The 15,394-nt window shown below is 38.1% G+C and overlaps 2 protein-coding genes across 2 annotated transcripts in view; both read right to left on the minus strand.

Moving 5' to 3' along the window:
- LOC136056028 (vesicle-associated membrane protein 2-like) overlaps positions 1 to 15,394 on the minus strand; it is a 149,828-nt gene that overhangs the window by 47,670 nt on the left and 86,764 nt on the right. The gene's annotated exons all lie outside the window — the stretch shown is intronic.
- PIK3CB (phosphatidylinositol-4,5-bisphosphate 3-kinase catalytic subunit beta) overlaps positions 1 to 15,394 on the minus strand; it is a 45,440-nt gene that overhangs the window by 1,599 nt on the left and 28,447 nt on the right. Inside the window, exons 14-22 of the mRNA XM_065748530.1 lie at positions 13,100 to 13,243; positions 12,490 to 12,589; positions 10,103 to 10,281; positions 9,381 to 9,490; positions 8,992 to 9,070; positions 3,339 to 3,506; positions 2,724 to 2,847; positions 1,956 to 2,101; positions 406 to 538 (exon numbers count right to left, since the gene is read on the minus strand). Coding sequence (XP_065604602.1) covers positions 406 to 538; positions 1,956 to 2,101; positions 2,724 to 2,847; positions 3,339 to 3,506; positions 8,992 to 9,070; positions 9,381 to 9,490; positions 10,103 to 10,281; positions 12,490 to 12,589; positions 13,100 to 13,243 — 1,183 coding nt within the window. The remainder of the gene's footprint in view (positions 1 to 405; positions 539 to 1,955; positions 2,102 to 2,723; positions 2,848 to 3,338; positions 3,507 to 8,991; positions 9,071 to 9,380; positions 9,491 to 10,102; positions 10,282 to 12,489; positions 12,590 to 13,099; positions 13,244 to 15,394) is intronic.

Raw genomic sequence — 15,394 nt, forward strand, 5'->3', positions numbered from 1 at the left:
AAACACAAAACGCAGTCTGCTCTTTCCTATTTTGACAAATTTTCACCTATTATTCATGTTGCAATATATCCATGATATTTTATGAGTTTTAAAAAAGAATTAAGTAAATAGTTTTCACCTTTCCAGGTTTGTGCTGGGGTACTGAGCCAAGAGGCAAACATCCCCAAAGTGACTGCATGTGAGATGCAGGAATACCAAACTTGTCATAGAATGGTTGGGAGGAACAAATATTCATCGTCTCCTTTTAGCCCCCAGAAGGAGTATGTACCTTATTCTACAGTGATGAAAAAGAATGCTTTGAGAATTTCAAGGAAATCTTGAGAGAAATTGAAATAAGTTTAAAATTGTTCACCTTAAAACCAACATTCGAATACTAGAAAAACGCTGAGCTGTAAATCTTTTTACCTTGAGATACTGGATGTCCTTGACAGAGGTCAGCTCTGGAAGCCCTGCAGTTAACATCAGTGCAAAAAGTGTAATAAATAGGTTTCCATGTTTCCGCAGAATCAGGTATGCTTCTTCACAATACTGGCGGAACCTTTGTGTTCAACCAAACAACACAGAGCACAAGCATGAGAACCCACGCAGCTGACAAATGTGTGTAATCATTTCAAAATACCTGGACTAAAATGTAAATGAACTGCTGAGTCTACAGAACCTCCACTGCAGTCCCACAGTATATCCCATACCTCTCTAACCAGCCCTTAAAACATTGTTAGAAAAGAGCAAAAGCTTGACAACAGGCACAGTTCTTCAGAAAGGGAAGAAAAAAAAAAACCAAAACAGTAATGTCACTGTCCAACTCTCTGATAATTTGTTAGGTTAAATGCCTAGATGATGACACACAATGTCATATGGCTGAAAACAAAGGCACTAAAATACTCCCTGCCAATCCAACCTACCCCTGTCACATAACTGCTTCCTGTCATAATTGAACTGGCTGCTAAAGCTGGCATCAGGACTCCTCCTGCAGACACTTCAGAACTCATTCAGTATCCCTCAGTGTGTCACTGCATCATGCCCATTGTCCAATCTGTACATTTCCACAAGGGGAAGATCCCTTCAGACTAAAAAATTACACTTGAAAGAAAAACAAATTATTTTTCAAGGCATTTTTCAAGTGGAATCCTACTGCTGTGTAAACTACTCCAAATCCCACAGCTCTTGCAGCAGCACAGTCACCTTTACTTCATGCTTCTCAAAACAGTGCTACAGGTTCCTCTTATTACTGTCCAGGAAAGAAATGGCAGTTATTTGCCATTTCTCCTAATACATATACACCTTCTTCTTCCAGAAATAGACATAAAATTTGTTAAGCTGTATCTAAATGCCTCGTTTTATATCTCTGCCAATAAATTCTTCCTATGAAAAGTGATTGCAAAGTGAGAGCAAAACGTCCAGAACGACCATCCTGTCAATTGGTGGGAATGATACAGGAAGGGAAAAGAACCCAAGATGGGAAGGGCGAGCAAAAGACATTGGATTGTGAGCACAACCATATAAGCACCCAAATAAGACCATGACTAATTTGCACACTGAATGTGCAGTGATGGACAGAAAGGGCAGAAGGGAACCTGTTCTTCAAGAACAGTGTTCATCTTACTTGAGCAACAGCCCTTGGAATCACTCCCTAGTGCCCTGAGTGCTGCTGAAGGCTTAAGGGAAGATACAAACAACAAAAACAACAGAGCAATCACAGGAGAGGATGCCACCTCCTACATCACCTGCTGGAGCAGATGAAAAGGGACAGTATCTTTCCACTGCAGTTTCTAATGTACAATGTAATCTGTATATAAATTCTAGCTCAAGAAGAGAAGCAGATTGTAAGAAACATATCAGCACAGTGCCACACACGAACAGATTAGCAAACTGAACTGGGCAGGATTCTGCTGCACTGCAAACTGTCACCAGAGATCATCTCACTTACAGAAGGATGAGATGAAAGTAATACTCACCGGCCAAATTTTTCAGTGTTGCCTGTTTTCCCTTGCTGAATAACGTGAATGAAATCATAGGTGAGTATGAAAGGTACCCTTTCCCTTTTAATTCCAAACTTGGACTTGAAGTTTCCAAGAATATGCCCAAAATCTATATGAAAGAGCTAAAAAATAAAAAAATAAAAAAAACAATAATTTGTCCAATGAAATAATTCATTTTTTTAATGCCTCTACAGGATGCTGGTACCAAGAACAGTTAACTCATGATGCTACCCCTCATAGCATACTGCTTCAACCCTCCTGGAGTACTTCATCTTACAGTTGTCAAGATTTACTTATAAACTGACACTGCTACAAACTGACGTGGGAAAAGACCTCTTCTAGTTTGTTTTCAAGTTTCTCATCTGTTGACATTAAATTTAGGAAAACTATGCTGCTCAAAACTATACTTCACGCATTTTGAAAAGATGGTATTTTGTGAGATACTCTGAAAGGAGCTTTTTTTTCAGTGACCATGAACCATGAACAGGCCTTTCAGATGCTCTGAAAATGATCTTAGAACAGTCTCACTTGGAAAACAGCTGCCTACAAAGCGAGCACTGGTCGTTCCTTTTACTCCCCCTTACATTTCAACCTTTCAGTAAACCTCTCTGCAATTCTCAGTAAACAAAAGAAATCTAACAGCTTTCACATCTGATTCTACTGATGCACAAAAGAAATGGGAAGTTTTCAAGGAGATTCCAGTACAGATGCTGTAGTTTTTCTGCCTACAGAAAAGATTTTTACCTGACCGTTTTTTCTGACCATAATATTGTCACTGTGTCTGTCTCCAATCCCCAGCACGTAAGTAGCTACACAGTAGCCAGCACAAGACAGAGTAAATTCTTCAATGGCTCGGTCCAAGTCATCTCTAGAAATACAAAAACAACTAATATCAGCACACTCTACTGAGAATTCATATAATGACTTGACATGAACAAGGATTTTTGGTTCAGTAAAGAAAAAGCCCCTTAGAATACAGGAAAATTAGATTTAACTGAGAGAAAACACAGTAAAAACTAGCTATGGAGAACAGGAACAGGAGAAATCCCGCTGTGAAAGGCAGTTGGCATCCAGATTTGAGACCCATGAAGTTGTTTTGTTGTTGTTTTTCCTGTTTGTTTGTTTGGCCTAATTTAGTACATCTTCAACAACTGAAATCATAATGCTGCAAAGGTCAGAGTTTCTGCTGGACCACTGTTTGAATTCCAAGGGCAATCCAAAGAGGTCAGAATCTGACACACTGAGAAAAAAAAAGAGGCAAACTTGCCAGAGCAGACACACGTTCCTTAACACTGAAACACGGGCATACAGGAATGTTATGGTTTACACTACAGATGGAAAAACAACTGCTGGAATTACCCCAAATTGTATTCCTTCAGCCAGTTCAACAGAGCATCTTTGTTGAAGGCAGCAGCGGCAGCAACGTTGCTACTATTTAACTGAATGTCAGCAATGGTTTCGGAGCTGGAAACAGCCTCAATAAGGCCCGAATGATCTCCAGTTGCTAAACAGCCATATGGCAGTATCCTGCAACAAAACAAAGACTGATGTTGAAGCCAAAAGTAGTAAGAACGCTTCTTTAGTACGAGAATATTTTCAGGGGGCTGAATACCCGTTTAACTTAAAGATGACACTCTTGAAAATTAATATAGATTTGGTTTGCAACATTAAAATAACAGTGATTCTTTTTTTTTTTTTCCTGTTGCATGTACATATACGGAAGAAATTAACAGCAACCTTTATTTTGCCATTAGAGAACACAGTTACCTGTACTTTTATAGGAGAAGCGATAGAGGGAGCCCTTTATTTGCATGTGTTCATTTCCTGGTTGAATGGCCAATAACAGATTTACACTCAAATTTATTTTCTACTGTCAGCCATTCATGGAAACAGAATCCAGGGACTTGTCCTTTTTCCCTGATTTTTCTGTTTCACTGTAAAATGCTAGAAAGCCCCTTTTCAACTATACATATAAAATAATATTTTTCATCTCCTATTAATTTTAAGCCTAGAAAATAATGAGAAACAGGAGTACATCTTTCAATTCACCTGATACGTAAGAATGTTCCTGTGCACTTACTCACTGTCAAGTAAAAATGTCAACAGCATCACTGCATTAAAATAAGACATAGCGAAACATTTCAATCAAGGGGAAATATGCCTAAATAGGTTAAGTGCACTCGTCCAAAGCATTTCTTTCCTCTCGGAGGAGTGAAACCATCAAAACTGCATCCTTCAAAGGCACTGCATCACAAGCAGAGGTGCCCACTCTCGTTTTAGCCATCTCAGATCACAGCTGTTCTCTCAGTTCTGGTCATGGATCCTCGTATTACAGATACTCATGCAAATTTAATTGCAGTGCACAGTTAGTGAGTAGTGCTCACTAACTTACACAGATATATAAACATGTGCAGGACATGAAATGTGGGCTTGTAGACAGAAATAGAAAGCTTTGCTGGAGGAGGTGTCATCATTTGCATTTACAAACAAAACATAAAACCTGATTTCTACAAAGCAGAGCTGTACCTCTTGAGTGAGACAGCGTATTATGCAAAGCCACAGAAGAAAAATAAAATCCCAGGCAAAATTCACTGGAACTTCATGGTATTATTAATGGAACAGTTTCTCTACTACAGCAATAACGCACTGCTTTGGGAGTGCAAGTGCTAAGAACCATATAGTTGGGTGCTCTTTTCCACTAGCAACAAAGTGAACAGAAGATGTGAGCAGGGTATTTAGAGAGCGCCCAACTTCAAACCAAAAGAAGAAGTGCAGATTTGGAACCTTCATTTCTTTACTATTCTACTGTATTAAATTATAAATCCTAACTCTCTAGGCCAGAGGGTTCTCACAATGAACAGAAGGGTATCTAATTACTGAAAGCCAGCATGCATGACACAAGGAAGCACTGCCCATCCTTATCACGACATGACAAACGTAAGCCAAGTATTGCCAGGTTAAAGTGCACACTGGCCCTCTTCCATGGTATTTCAACCCACCCTACTTGCAGCTTAACTGGGCACATGTCCAACGACTTCCCCTTCAAAAGCAAGCAATGATGAAAGCCTTCAGCCCCTTGAGGACTCTGTGCTTACAACTGGAGGAAAAAACATCCTTGTCAGAGAGACACTTTGACAGGAGTCAAGTTAGGGACAAATCTGCTCAGCCTTTTCCACCTCATCCCTGTCTTTATGACTTCAACATCTGTCAGCAGGATGCATGCACCCTGTCATGCACCCTGCTTTTTAACACCACATGAAGACCACTGACAGATTAACACAGCAATTCTGGGCAGGATAGGTATTTTTCCTCTCTTTTCACTTATTTTCTCGAACATCAACATAAATGAAAGAGAAAAATTGTCAATACTGTTCTTTATTTCAATAATTTAATCCCTCCTAAATAAAACTCCAAATGCTTTATGAAGTCCTTTATAAACACATTCTTTGTAACTTCAGGTCCAATTTCAAAACAATGATAAGCTTTAAACTTGTCAAAAGTAATTATTTCAGTGGTTTTATGAACTCTGGGTTCATTCAAACAAAGCCACTTAACATGAAATTTCACACAACTTTTTTGCAACTCCCTGTATCAGCCCAAACAATAACTACGTACAACTAAATGCTTCTGTGACAATTTACGACAGTAAAGATTAAACAACAAAGATCACAGTCCTTAAGTTTTGGATTTTCCGTTGTTCTATTACTTCACTAATTCTCCTCTAGCACAGTTTCAGTGCTGCAGTACAAGTAAAGCCACAGAAATACTTTTTGGTGAAACTTACTCTCGTTAGAGCTGCAAGGCTACAGATCCCATGGCATGCTTCAGAAGACACGTGTCATATTTGTCTGCAGTGACACGGATTTGTAACACTTAAACATTCCTCATAGAAATAATTTGTCGTCTACCATGATTATGCCCATACGTGTGACTTCAAACTCAGAACTTCTAGAAGCAAAATTAATGATTGTAGTCATAACTTTTGTTTTGGGTAAGCTATTTCCAACTCAGTGTCCTGGTAATAGCTTGCTTCAGAAGTGAAGAGGTAGGGCTTTTCTCTGTTTGTTTAAAGTATACAGATTAATTGAAGAATATGTTTTTTTGTTTTCTAATTACTCACTGTACTTGACTGACTGATGTCTAAGGAGAACTGAACTCTGAGTCAGACGACTCCAAATAACAGAGAAGCATTCATCTTTGCTGCAGGTCTTTGCTGTCTAAACGCTCAGATCCATACTGAAAAGCAGAAGCAGTCTGCACTTGAAGTATTATCCATTTGGGCACTGCACAGTGCACTAGTGACAGCCCAGGATGGAGGAACTGATGGGGAACACTTGCATCCTGCTGCACACGCACACTTCCTTTTCTGATACAAACCCTGGTCTGGTTCCAACATTTAATCAGAATGCACACACAGGAACCTAAACAACAGAACATACTGCGTGTGCAAGAGGCCAGTTTACTTAGGAGACAAAATAGTTGACAGGGAAAAACAAACAGAAAAAAAGCAAAACCAAAAAGTTCCTCCTTCATCTCTGTAGATTAAAAGAGACAGAGACAGCCAAGGTTTCATTTTGTATTACTAATAAGTAACTGATTAGAGACTGCAATGAAAGTATAAGGGAAGTGATGCTATCCCCTGCCCCTCAGTGGCAGAACACTGTTTGCCATTTGGTCCATGCTTCAGAGAAGCCATACACTCTGACGTGGCAAGATATTCTTGACTGAGGGTTACTTCTCCAGGAAGATAAGCAAGTAGCAAGTGTTTGTGCATTCATATTGGTGAAACAAGCTGGAAGCCTTGATTTTACCTGAATCAAACAGTCTGCAGTGGAAAATGCTGAAAGTGCAAAATCAATTATGCATCCACAAAAGGAAAAAGGGAAGCTACAGCTTCAGGGAAACGTAAACCTTAAAGGATGATAAAGAGCAAGAAGAAAAGGCTGTACTTATCAGCAGTGATGTATGAGCTGCATTTTTCAGAAAATCAGGAATACATGAACTGCTTCTACTCCTGATACAGATGTCTTTTAACCCAAGCAATGAGAGGCAAGCCAATAAACAAGTCCTGAGTAGCTAACAGGGCAACAAAACCTCTTACTGCTGCTATTGATCCATAGAGTTTGGAGTTGCTGGAGCGTGCAGACTGCAAACAGAAATTAGAGATCACAAAGTCATCCTCTTAGCTACATCCTCATCCTCCTGCTGTTTAGAGAGCTGTTTTAGTCTATCCTTTGCCAGTTAAGGTCACTTTCCTTGCCTTTCCTTGGCAAATGCTGGGCTAATACCTCTCTGATAGATGCAGGATTATAACCCTGCCTCAATACCAGAATTTTATTTTATAATCAGAACTAAAAAAAGGATGAATGGAAGGAAGATACTCTCAGTTATGTAAATAAATGGAAGAAGCCAATTATAGAACTTGAGTTCCTCATAGGAATTTCCCTTTTCTACATTTTTTTTTCTTCTGAGAGTTTTAAGACAAATCTTTGGACATCAGAGCCACATTTTGGTTTTCCTTTTTGAGGTTTAAAAAAAAAAAAAAAAAAGCTTTAGTCAGGAATGACTCCTAACGATGATTCCTGTTTGCCAGGCACGGTGTGTGGCCCTGCCTGGAACCTCAAATGGAGTTTCTGGGAAGGCAGCAAGTGAAGTATGCCTCACATGGGATTCCACAGCTGCCAGAGGTTGTCCTTGCCCCTAACTGCTGCCTGTCTCCTCACAGTATATTTATGACATAGATTATCTAAAGTTTCAGTGTTCAATTTAACTCACACTCACCAATCTCACTGCAAACACACGTTTCCAGAAACAATTATTCACTTTCCCATTTTATCCCATACTTCACTCCAAGGAATATGCTACTTTCCCTAAGTAGCATATTCTCCTGTCTGATAAGTTCATAATTTTAATTATTTGTATGGGCAGATATTACATGCCTTATGAACCTCACACTATTATGCTTGAACCACAAATTTTTAAAAACTGAGCCTACAGAATCCAAAAGAAGTCATTCAAATAATATTTAAGTACTTTTACTCCTTGGAATACTGTAGTATTCTTATATAGAAGTCATGCTTACCCTACCAATTATAGGAAGGGAAGAGCATCTCTTTGCAAGAGACTTTAAGACATGAAGATAATTCTGTTCTGAATTTTTTTTGACACCCAATAACATTCTTTTCTTGCTAAAACACAAAGTGAAACTTCAGAATGCATGTTAAAGGTACCCACAGTACTTGTAAGCAGAAAAAGAAGCTTTATCATAAAATGTTGCTTATTCTCCACTGATTTTTACATTAGTTGGGTTAGAACTACATAACCGAAGAGACATCAAAATGTACAGTTTGAAGCAGGAACAGAGGAAGCTGCATAATATTTTTCCCTCACTTGCATATGTGCATTAGAGCCTAGGAGTTCTAATTCTCACAAATCACTAAGTGAATCCCCATTTTTCCTTATGCTCCCAAATCAATGACAGCTAATAGATGTGTTTGTTATGTGAGAAAACAGAGACGAACAGAACAGACATTAAAAGCAACCAAGCAAGCAACAAAAAGACAAAGAGCCTGGTTGCTGGACCCTTAAGTGAAGAACTGTTTTCTCACCTCTTACAATGCTTCTTGTCTGCATGAAAACAGTAAAATAAATAAGAGAACAATGTGATTTATAATTAGCATGGCAACTTAGATACACCATGAGAGATGCAGTGCACTGGGTCAAATATCCTCCTTGATAGTAAGTAAAAAAAAAAATCTGTTTCACTTCACTTGTGTTTCTTTTCATGGCTAAACTACTTTGTAATGTAGGCCACCAAGGGAACAAACTGCAAAGAGAAGCTATCTCATTAGGTAAGGTCAGTGCCTGTTCAGCTTGGCTCTGACAACCGAAACTTTTGGCACTACTACAGATGTTTAGAAAGAATATAGTAGGGAAAGCAAATAAACAGGAAAGCTTTTCTGGTAAGAGTGGACTCCCCAGTCATATAAACCAGCTCACAAGAGATCCTTACCGGAGATCCAGGCCAGCTTCTTTCCAAAGTACATCCATCAAACGTAAAATCTGGAGTGTCAACATGTCCTGTCGGAGATCTGCAATGGAAGGTTGGAACTGCTACCTCAGTTTCTCAGTGTACTGGAGACAAATTACTCCAAGTCCATAAGACTTTCAGAAAAAGCAATCTAAAAATCCCTGTCAATACTAAATGTTAACGAAGGATTGATCATGAGTATACCATTGCAATTGGTAAAATCTATACATGGAAAACTAGCCAGAAGACGACACTTAATTCGTTGCTACAGTAAACCTTGTTAAATTCTGTTAAATACTGAGCAACACAGCTGAAGTACAAGTGTGAGAATAATGAAGAAAGAAAAATTTCAAGTACTCAGCACTGCTTACCATCGCCATTTTTAAAGATGATCCCTACAAGATCTCCTCCAAACATCTTATTGTTGTATACTATCCATAGAGGCTTCATTTTAGAATCCATGTACTTACACTTCTCAACACTAGAAGAAAATACAACAAATGTTATAAGTCCACTAAAAATAACTCAGCTGAACAGAACTGAACATTGTTTGAAGCAGTAAAAACGTAGACTTCCAGTCAGGACAAGCTTAAATGCTACCTTATTAAGATATGGATGTACCTGTTATACACTGACTACACTGGACACCACGGCTGGCATACATACACCTAAATTAAGAACTTATGTTTACAGAGAAAATATACAGTCTTCTCTGTATCTTCCTACTAATTTCTAGACTTCTCATTGAAGCGCTGTTAAATATTTTAATCATGCTTTTGTGCTTATTGTCATAAGCAGAAGTCAGGAACAGTACAATCACGTTTAGGCTTATATTTTAAAATGTTTAGCTGTGTAATACATTGGCTAAGAGAGCATTAAGTTGCGTGGTGGACCACAAAACATCTTCAAGCTTAACTGCTATTTGACCTCAGGAAGATTGCCAACAGACCTTCTCTCACTAAAAGAAAGTATTCCCTGTGACAGCATATCTGCTAACAACACACACAAAGGAAGTTCAAGCAATGGGCATTTCTACTTTGGCATTTCCAATCCAAACCTACAGTGAAACCTTATTCACTTGTTCTTTACTTACTGTAGTTCTGAAAGTATAACAGAAGGATTCAGAGGAGACTGGAGGTCAGAGAGTGCTTCTTTGTAAGCATTTTGTTTCAAACACGTGTGCATTGCATCTTTTCCTTTTGCTTTGCTTTGTTTCATGGCATTCAGTTTAATCAGGCTGTTTAAAGTCTTCATTTTATTAAGAGCTTCCACCTGAAAGAAGTATTTTGTCTTCAAGTTACTGTTTGGACTTTGCACATCATACAATATATAAAATCTTATTTGACAGTAAATATAGTAGGAAGTAATTACAATTTTACAACATCTTTTACAGTGGAAATAATAATCAGTAACTAAGATGGTGTATCTGGAAAAAATAAAAAACTGGAGAATAGCTTTTTCTAAATTACTCATGTCCTAGAAGCACCATTTTTATAAATAACAAATACACTGACGGGATGAAATCTCAAATTTCAAGTTACTTTTTAAAGCAGGACATAACATTTCCAGCAAAAATAATGAGATATTTTTTAATGTATTATTCGATTCAATATGCCTACATGACTAATCTCACATACACAGGTTCACATGCTTAGAACACTTAAGCCTGCCCTGAAAAAGCTTGCTCACTAAAACCCTGCAAAATTTAGGCTTAAGTAAAATGCTCTAATCAATGAGGATGTTTTAAATCCTAAGGGAGCACCTAAGCAATCCGTTTTTACTCTTACAGTGTCTAAAAGGATGGGTTTAGCCCTTTATTTTTCCTCCTTCCCTTATGTTTAAAAAGTTTTCTACTGGTACAATTTGTAAGAAAACAGTTAACAACGTAAAGGTACACAACAGTAACTCAGAAAAGCCCTTTGGTAACAAACCCAGACCACACACACAAGATGATATCTTCTATGCTACACCTACACCATCAGTTAGCTGATAATGAAACAGTATATCCATCCATCAGCTGCATTTACAGCAGCTGTAGTTACCATGCTTAGCAATCTGTATATTCTCTAGCAAACAGTATCAATTTAAAGAAATGTAAATGCTGATTTCTATACAAGGAAGCTTCAGTCTAATTTATAAGGTGCTGAGTCAAGACTTAGCACTTTTACAGACAGACTGAACCCTGTCAGGCAGGATGCTGTGGACATTGTATGCAGTTTGATTATAAAACTGAGGCAATGGAGACCTGCCAGGTCAGCCATCTGTCAAAACCCAAAGCGCTCTGCCTTTCCACTATTCTTGGAGCTGTACAAACATCAGTGACAAGGGAACAAAATGGAACCCGTGTTGTACAAACAGGAACTTTTTGAAGTATTTCTACTTTGAATTTCTTCCGTGTTTGCACAGTTGGGAATTTTTTTGCCCCTTCTTTGATTGCACTGACATTTGTTTCCTGTGAAATGCACAAAAACTTTACTGACCTTAGGTCTACTGCTGAAAGCATGTCATCACCCAACCGTTTTAGGATTCTGACAATACTAACAAGCACTCATGTAAGACATGCTCTTTTCCATGCCCTGTGAATACCAGTGAGAAAGAGCACAACAGTACGCTCCTGTTCAATTTGTCTCTTTCAGTATATTTTCAATATTGACAGTATCAAACATTCACCAAACATTTATCGAGTAGCTTTTTCTGTCCTTCTTTTGCCTGATACAGCAAATACAGTAACTCCAAGAGAGCTGTAATTTTCAAAGATTTCACCGTAACAATCCAAGTTTATTTGCTAAAACTGCATTGGAGCCCTCAGAACACGATGTGTGAGTCTCCTTAATAGTCTGCCAATACACTTCCTGAGTGTATTTAAAGGCAAATATCTTGTTGTTGTTAAAGAAGAAACATAACAGAGCCATATAACACTACATGATTATTTAGTTTGCTTCAACACCTTTCTTTCCAGGGAGAACTACAATTTATACTCTACAGTTTGTGTTTTTTGCATCACTTTTTAACAAAAGCAAAAGCTGTATGAGTTTGTCCTGGACTCATCTATATAAAGTTTAGATAGAAATGTAATAGTTTCTATTGGCCAAGCTGCTCTGACACGGGGAAAAAAGGTTGCACGTTTTAAGTGTACGTAAACCCTTCTGCTAATCATTTAGACAGCCTACTGCTGGATCTAGAATATATCCATATTGCTGAAACTGTCTTGCATTCTCAGAATACTACAAAGCAGCCTTTGAGACCCCTGAGCACTAGCTGCTTTCTGTGCCAAGGAGGGCAGCTCCTTCATTACATCCACCTATTCAGCACTTGCATTTCTCCCTCTCACTCATGATTTCTTCTCTCCATCTCTCCCCTCTCCTCTTTCCTAAACAGATGGATTTGTCAAGGTAACCTATATGCCCCATAGAAAAATGGAATAAGAATTTGAGTTACAAGTTAACATGTCAAGATTTAAAGGAGGAGGGGAGCGTATACCTGTTTAGCAAGCACTTTCATGTGAGCAACACTTCCTCGGCAGTAAGCTTCAAGTATCAAACCAAACTGTACTGAAACAGCAGGTATGTGAACCTCTGACCTACAAGGGAACATCACAGCAGAAAGGCTTCTCATTTATCAAGACAGACTGCATGATTTTACAGATTAACATTTAATGCTGTTGAAACTGAGGGAAAAAAATGAAAACAAAACACTTCACAGTCATTTAGCTAAAAACTAGATTTTGAAAGAAATAACAATACATGCTGAACACTCATAAGGAACAGCTAGTTTCAACGTACTGCTTGTTTCTAGGTCTAGGTCTGTTCTAAATGAGGTATAAATATTGTAGTTTTACTACAAGTGCAGTCAAAACAAGCAATGAAATAATACACAAATCTAACAACTTACCAGCTACCTACAGCTGAATTTTCTTCTAACAGTGGTTTACAAAGCACAGTAATAAAATTTTGATTATAGGCTGGCTTTGATCTATAAATACCAAAGGTGTAAATAAATGAACAAATAAATAAAATAAAATGTTCATCTGTACACCAGAAGTCCAATCTGGATCAACAGTTCCAGAAAAATATAAGGGAAGCATTCCTACCTTAGATGCCAGAACAACATCTGTCCTATCCTTCTATTAGCAAGTGCTCTCTCTAGGAGAAATCTGGAGAGAGCACAATCAAGAAAAGGTTCGTATTTCAGGACTTGCACAAGTTGAAGAAGATACTGAGAAAGCTCTTCATCACTAGAATGAGGTACATAAAATCAATTAATAACAGAATAACTAGATTAATGACATTCCAGAAATTCTGATACAATTAGGACAGATTTAATTCCAACAGTTCAAATGAGTTTACCCCAAGTTTTCAAACATTTAGAGAAGAACATGATTACACACACCACTTCCTGCAATTGCCAGATGTGATCAATTAATCAGTACATTAGAATTCTAAAAGATTCTTAAAGCCATCAAACCTGTAAGTATAACCTGGTATTTTATCATGATCCTTTACGTGATCAACACCTCAGCCTGATTGCTGGGTTATAACCATCCAGGAGATGGTTTGAAAAGCTTTCAGACTGAACATTCACTCCTCTCCAACCACTCAACTTCTGAGTAAGGCACTGTACCCCTGAAAGTACTATAACCTACCAGTTATCTAACTGCAACAGGCACAGGCATAAAAGGCCCTTGAGACTTTCCTAAGGGTACATGCAAACCTGTTTGAAAGATACCCAGCTTCAACAGAGAAGGCAAATTTAAGCATTTAGCAACAGTCCACAGAAACACTTTTTAAAAAGCCCATGTATTAATTAGCTAATGTAGTAGTTTTAAGTACTTCAAGTACTTATGTAGTATTCCAACATAATAAAAATAATTTCAGTAATTTTCTATAAAATCCTGTACCTATCCTTCCTGTCACAAAAAAAAAAGAACCTCAAACATTTGACAATTATGTTACTCCAGAGCAAAATCTGAACTTTCCTGGAGTTTCTATATTCAGATATCTTTCCTCTTCATGGCCTGCAGAATTCAAATCCTCTTCCTAGGACAAAAGGGAAAGAGCAGTAATTCTTCTGTACATCATCTGAGAACTTCAGAGATGCAAATATTCTTATTTTCTCTCTCTCTTACTCTGAAAACCTTCACAGAATTGTAGGGACCTCTGCAGACCACCTATAGTCCAACTCCCTGCTAAAGCAGGTTACCTTGGTTGAGTTACACAGGAAAGCATCCAGGTGGCTTTGAGTATCTCCAGAGGAGACTCCACAACCTCTCCATGCAGCCTGTTTCAGTGTTTTGTCATGCTCAAAATAAATTCTCTCTCATGTTCTGGTGGGATTTCCCATGTTCCAGCTCAAGTCCATTGCCCCTTGTCCTGCCACTGGGCACTGCTGAAAAGAATATGGCCCCACTCACTTGACTCCTGCCCATTTACAAGCATTGATACAAGCATTGATCCCCCTTCTCAGTCTTCTCCAGACAGAAGAGTTCTGGATCTCTCAACCTTTCCTTGTACAGGGGATGCAGCAGGCCCTAAACAACTGTATGGCCTTCTGCTGGATTCTCTAGAAGTTCCTTGTTTTTCTTGAAATGGGTAAAGATGTTAAACAAGACCGTGCCCAGTGCTGACTCATGGGAACACCATTCAGTAACTTGGTCAAAATGTTCAATTGTGCTGTGTTATATTTATTTTTCCCTACTTTGCTTATTGCAGCTACTGGGATTCACAGCTTTTACCAGCTGTCTTCAGCAGACTTTTTAAAGTTGGAAATTGATACCCAACTGAATGCAATTTTGTTTTAGAGCCAAAACTAAGAATTCTAGAAATAATTCCAGATGTAATAATTCAATATTATTTGCATAGCAGCTTAAACTGCTTGTTTACATTTGAAAGAAGTCAAAATATTTTTTTCAAATACACAGCCTTGACCATTAAAAAATTAATCATTAAACTATTCACCACAGAGACATCAGAATTCAAGGACAGGAAATACAGTAGTCCCACAAATGATTATGTTAAATAAATCCTGCCCTAGGTTATACTGAAGAGTAAAACTTATGTGATAAGGGTAGAACTCAGATAGCAGAGGCTACTGGGAAAATCAATCAAATCAGGAATTCTCTTTTGTTTTACTGTATGTAAAGGCATACATTTCTATTAAGAGATACAGCAAACACCTGAAGTAGCTGGATGGCCATTTTAGTATTATTTGACTACTATGATACTTCATATTTTCATCATTAAAAAGTTCTCACAACACTTCGTTCACCCTTTGTCCAAGAAAGGAGTGAACACACAACTTACAGGAATGGAAAACACCAGTATTCAGCACGGAAAATAATGATCTTTGAATATAAGACATCAGAATAAGGAGATTTCATTTGGCTGCC

This window comes from Cyrtonyx montezumae, unplaced genomic scaffold (genome assembly GCF_038088225.1).
Source record: "Cyrtonyx montezumae isolate F1298 unplaced genomic scaffold, pur_monq_1.0 scaffold_5, whole genome shotgun sequence".
In the NCBI taxonomy this organism is placed as follows: Eukaryota; Metazoa; Chordata; class Aves; order Galliformes; family Odontophoridae; genus Cyrtonyx; species Cyrtonyx montezumae.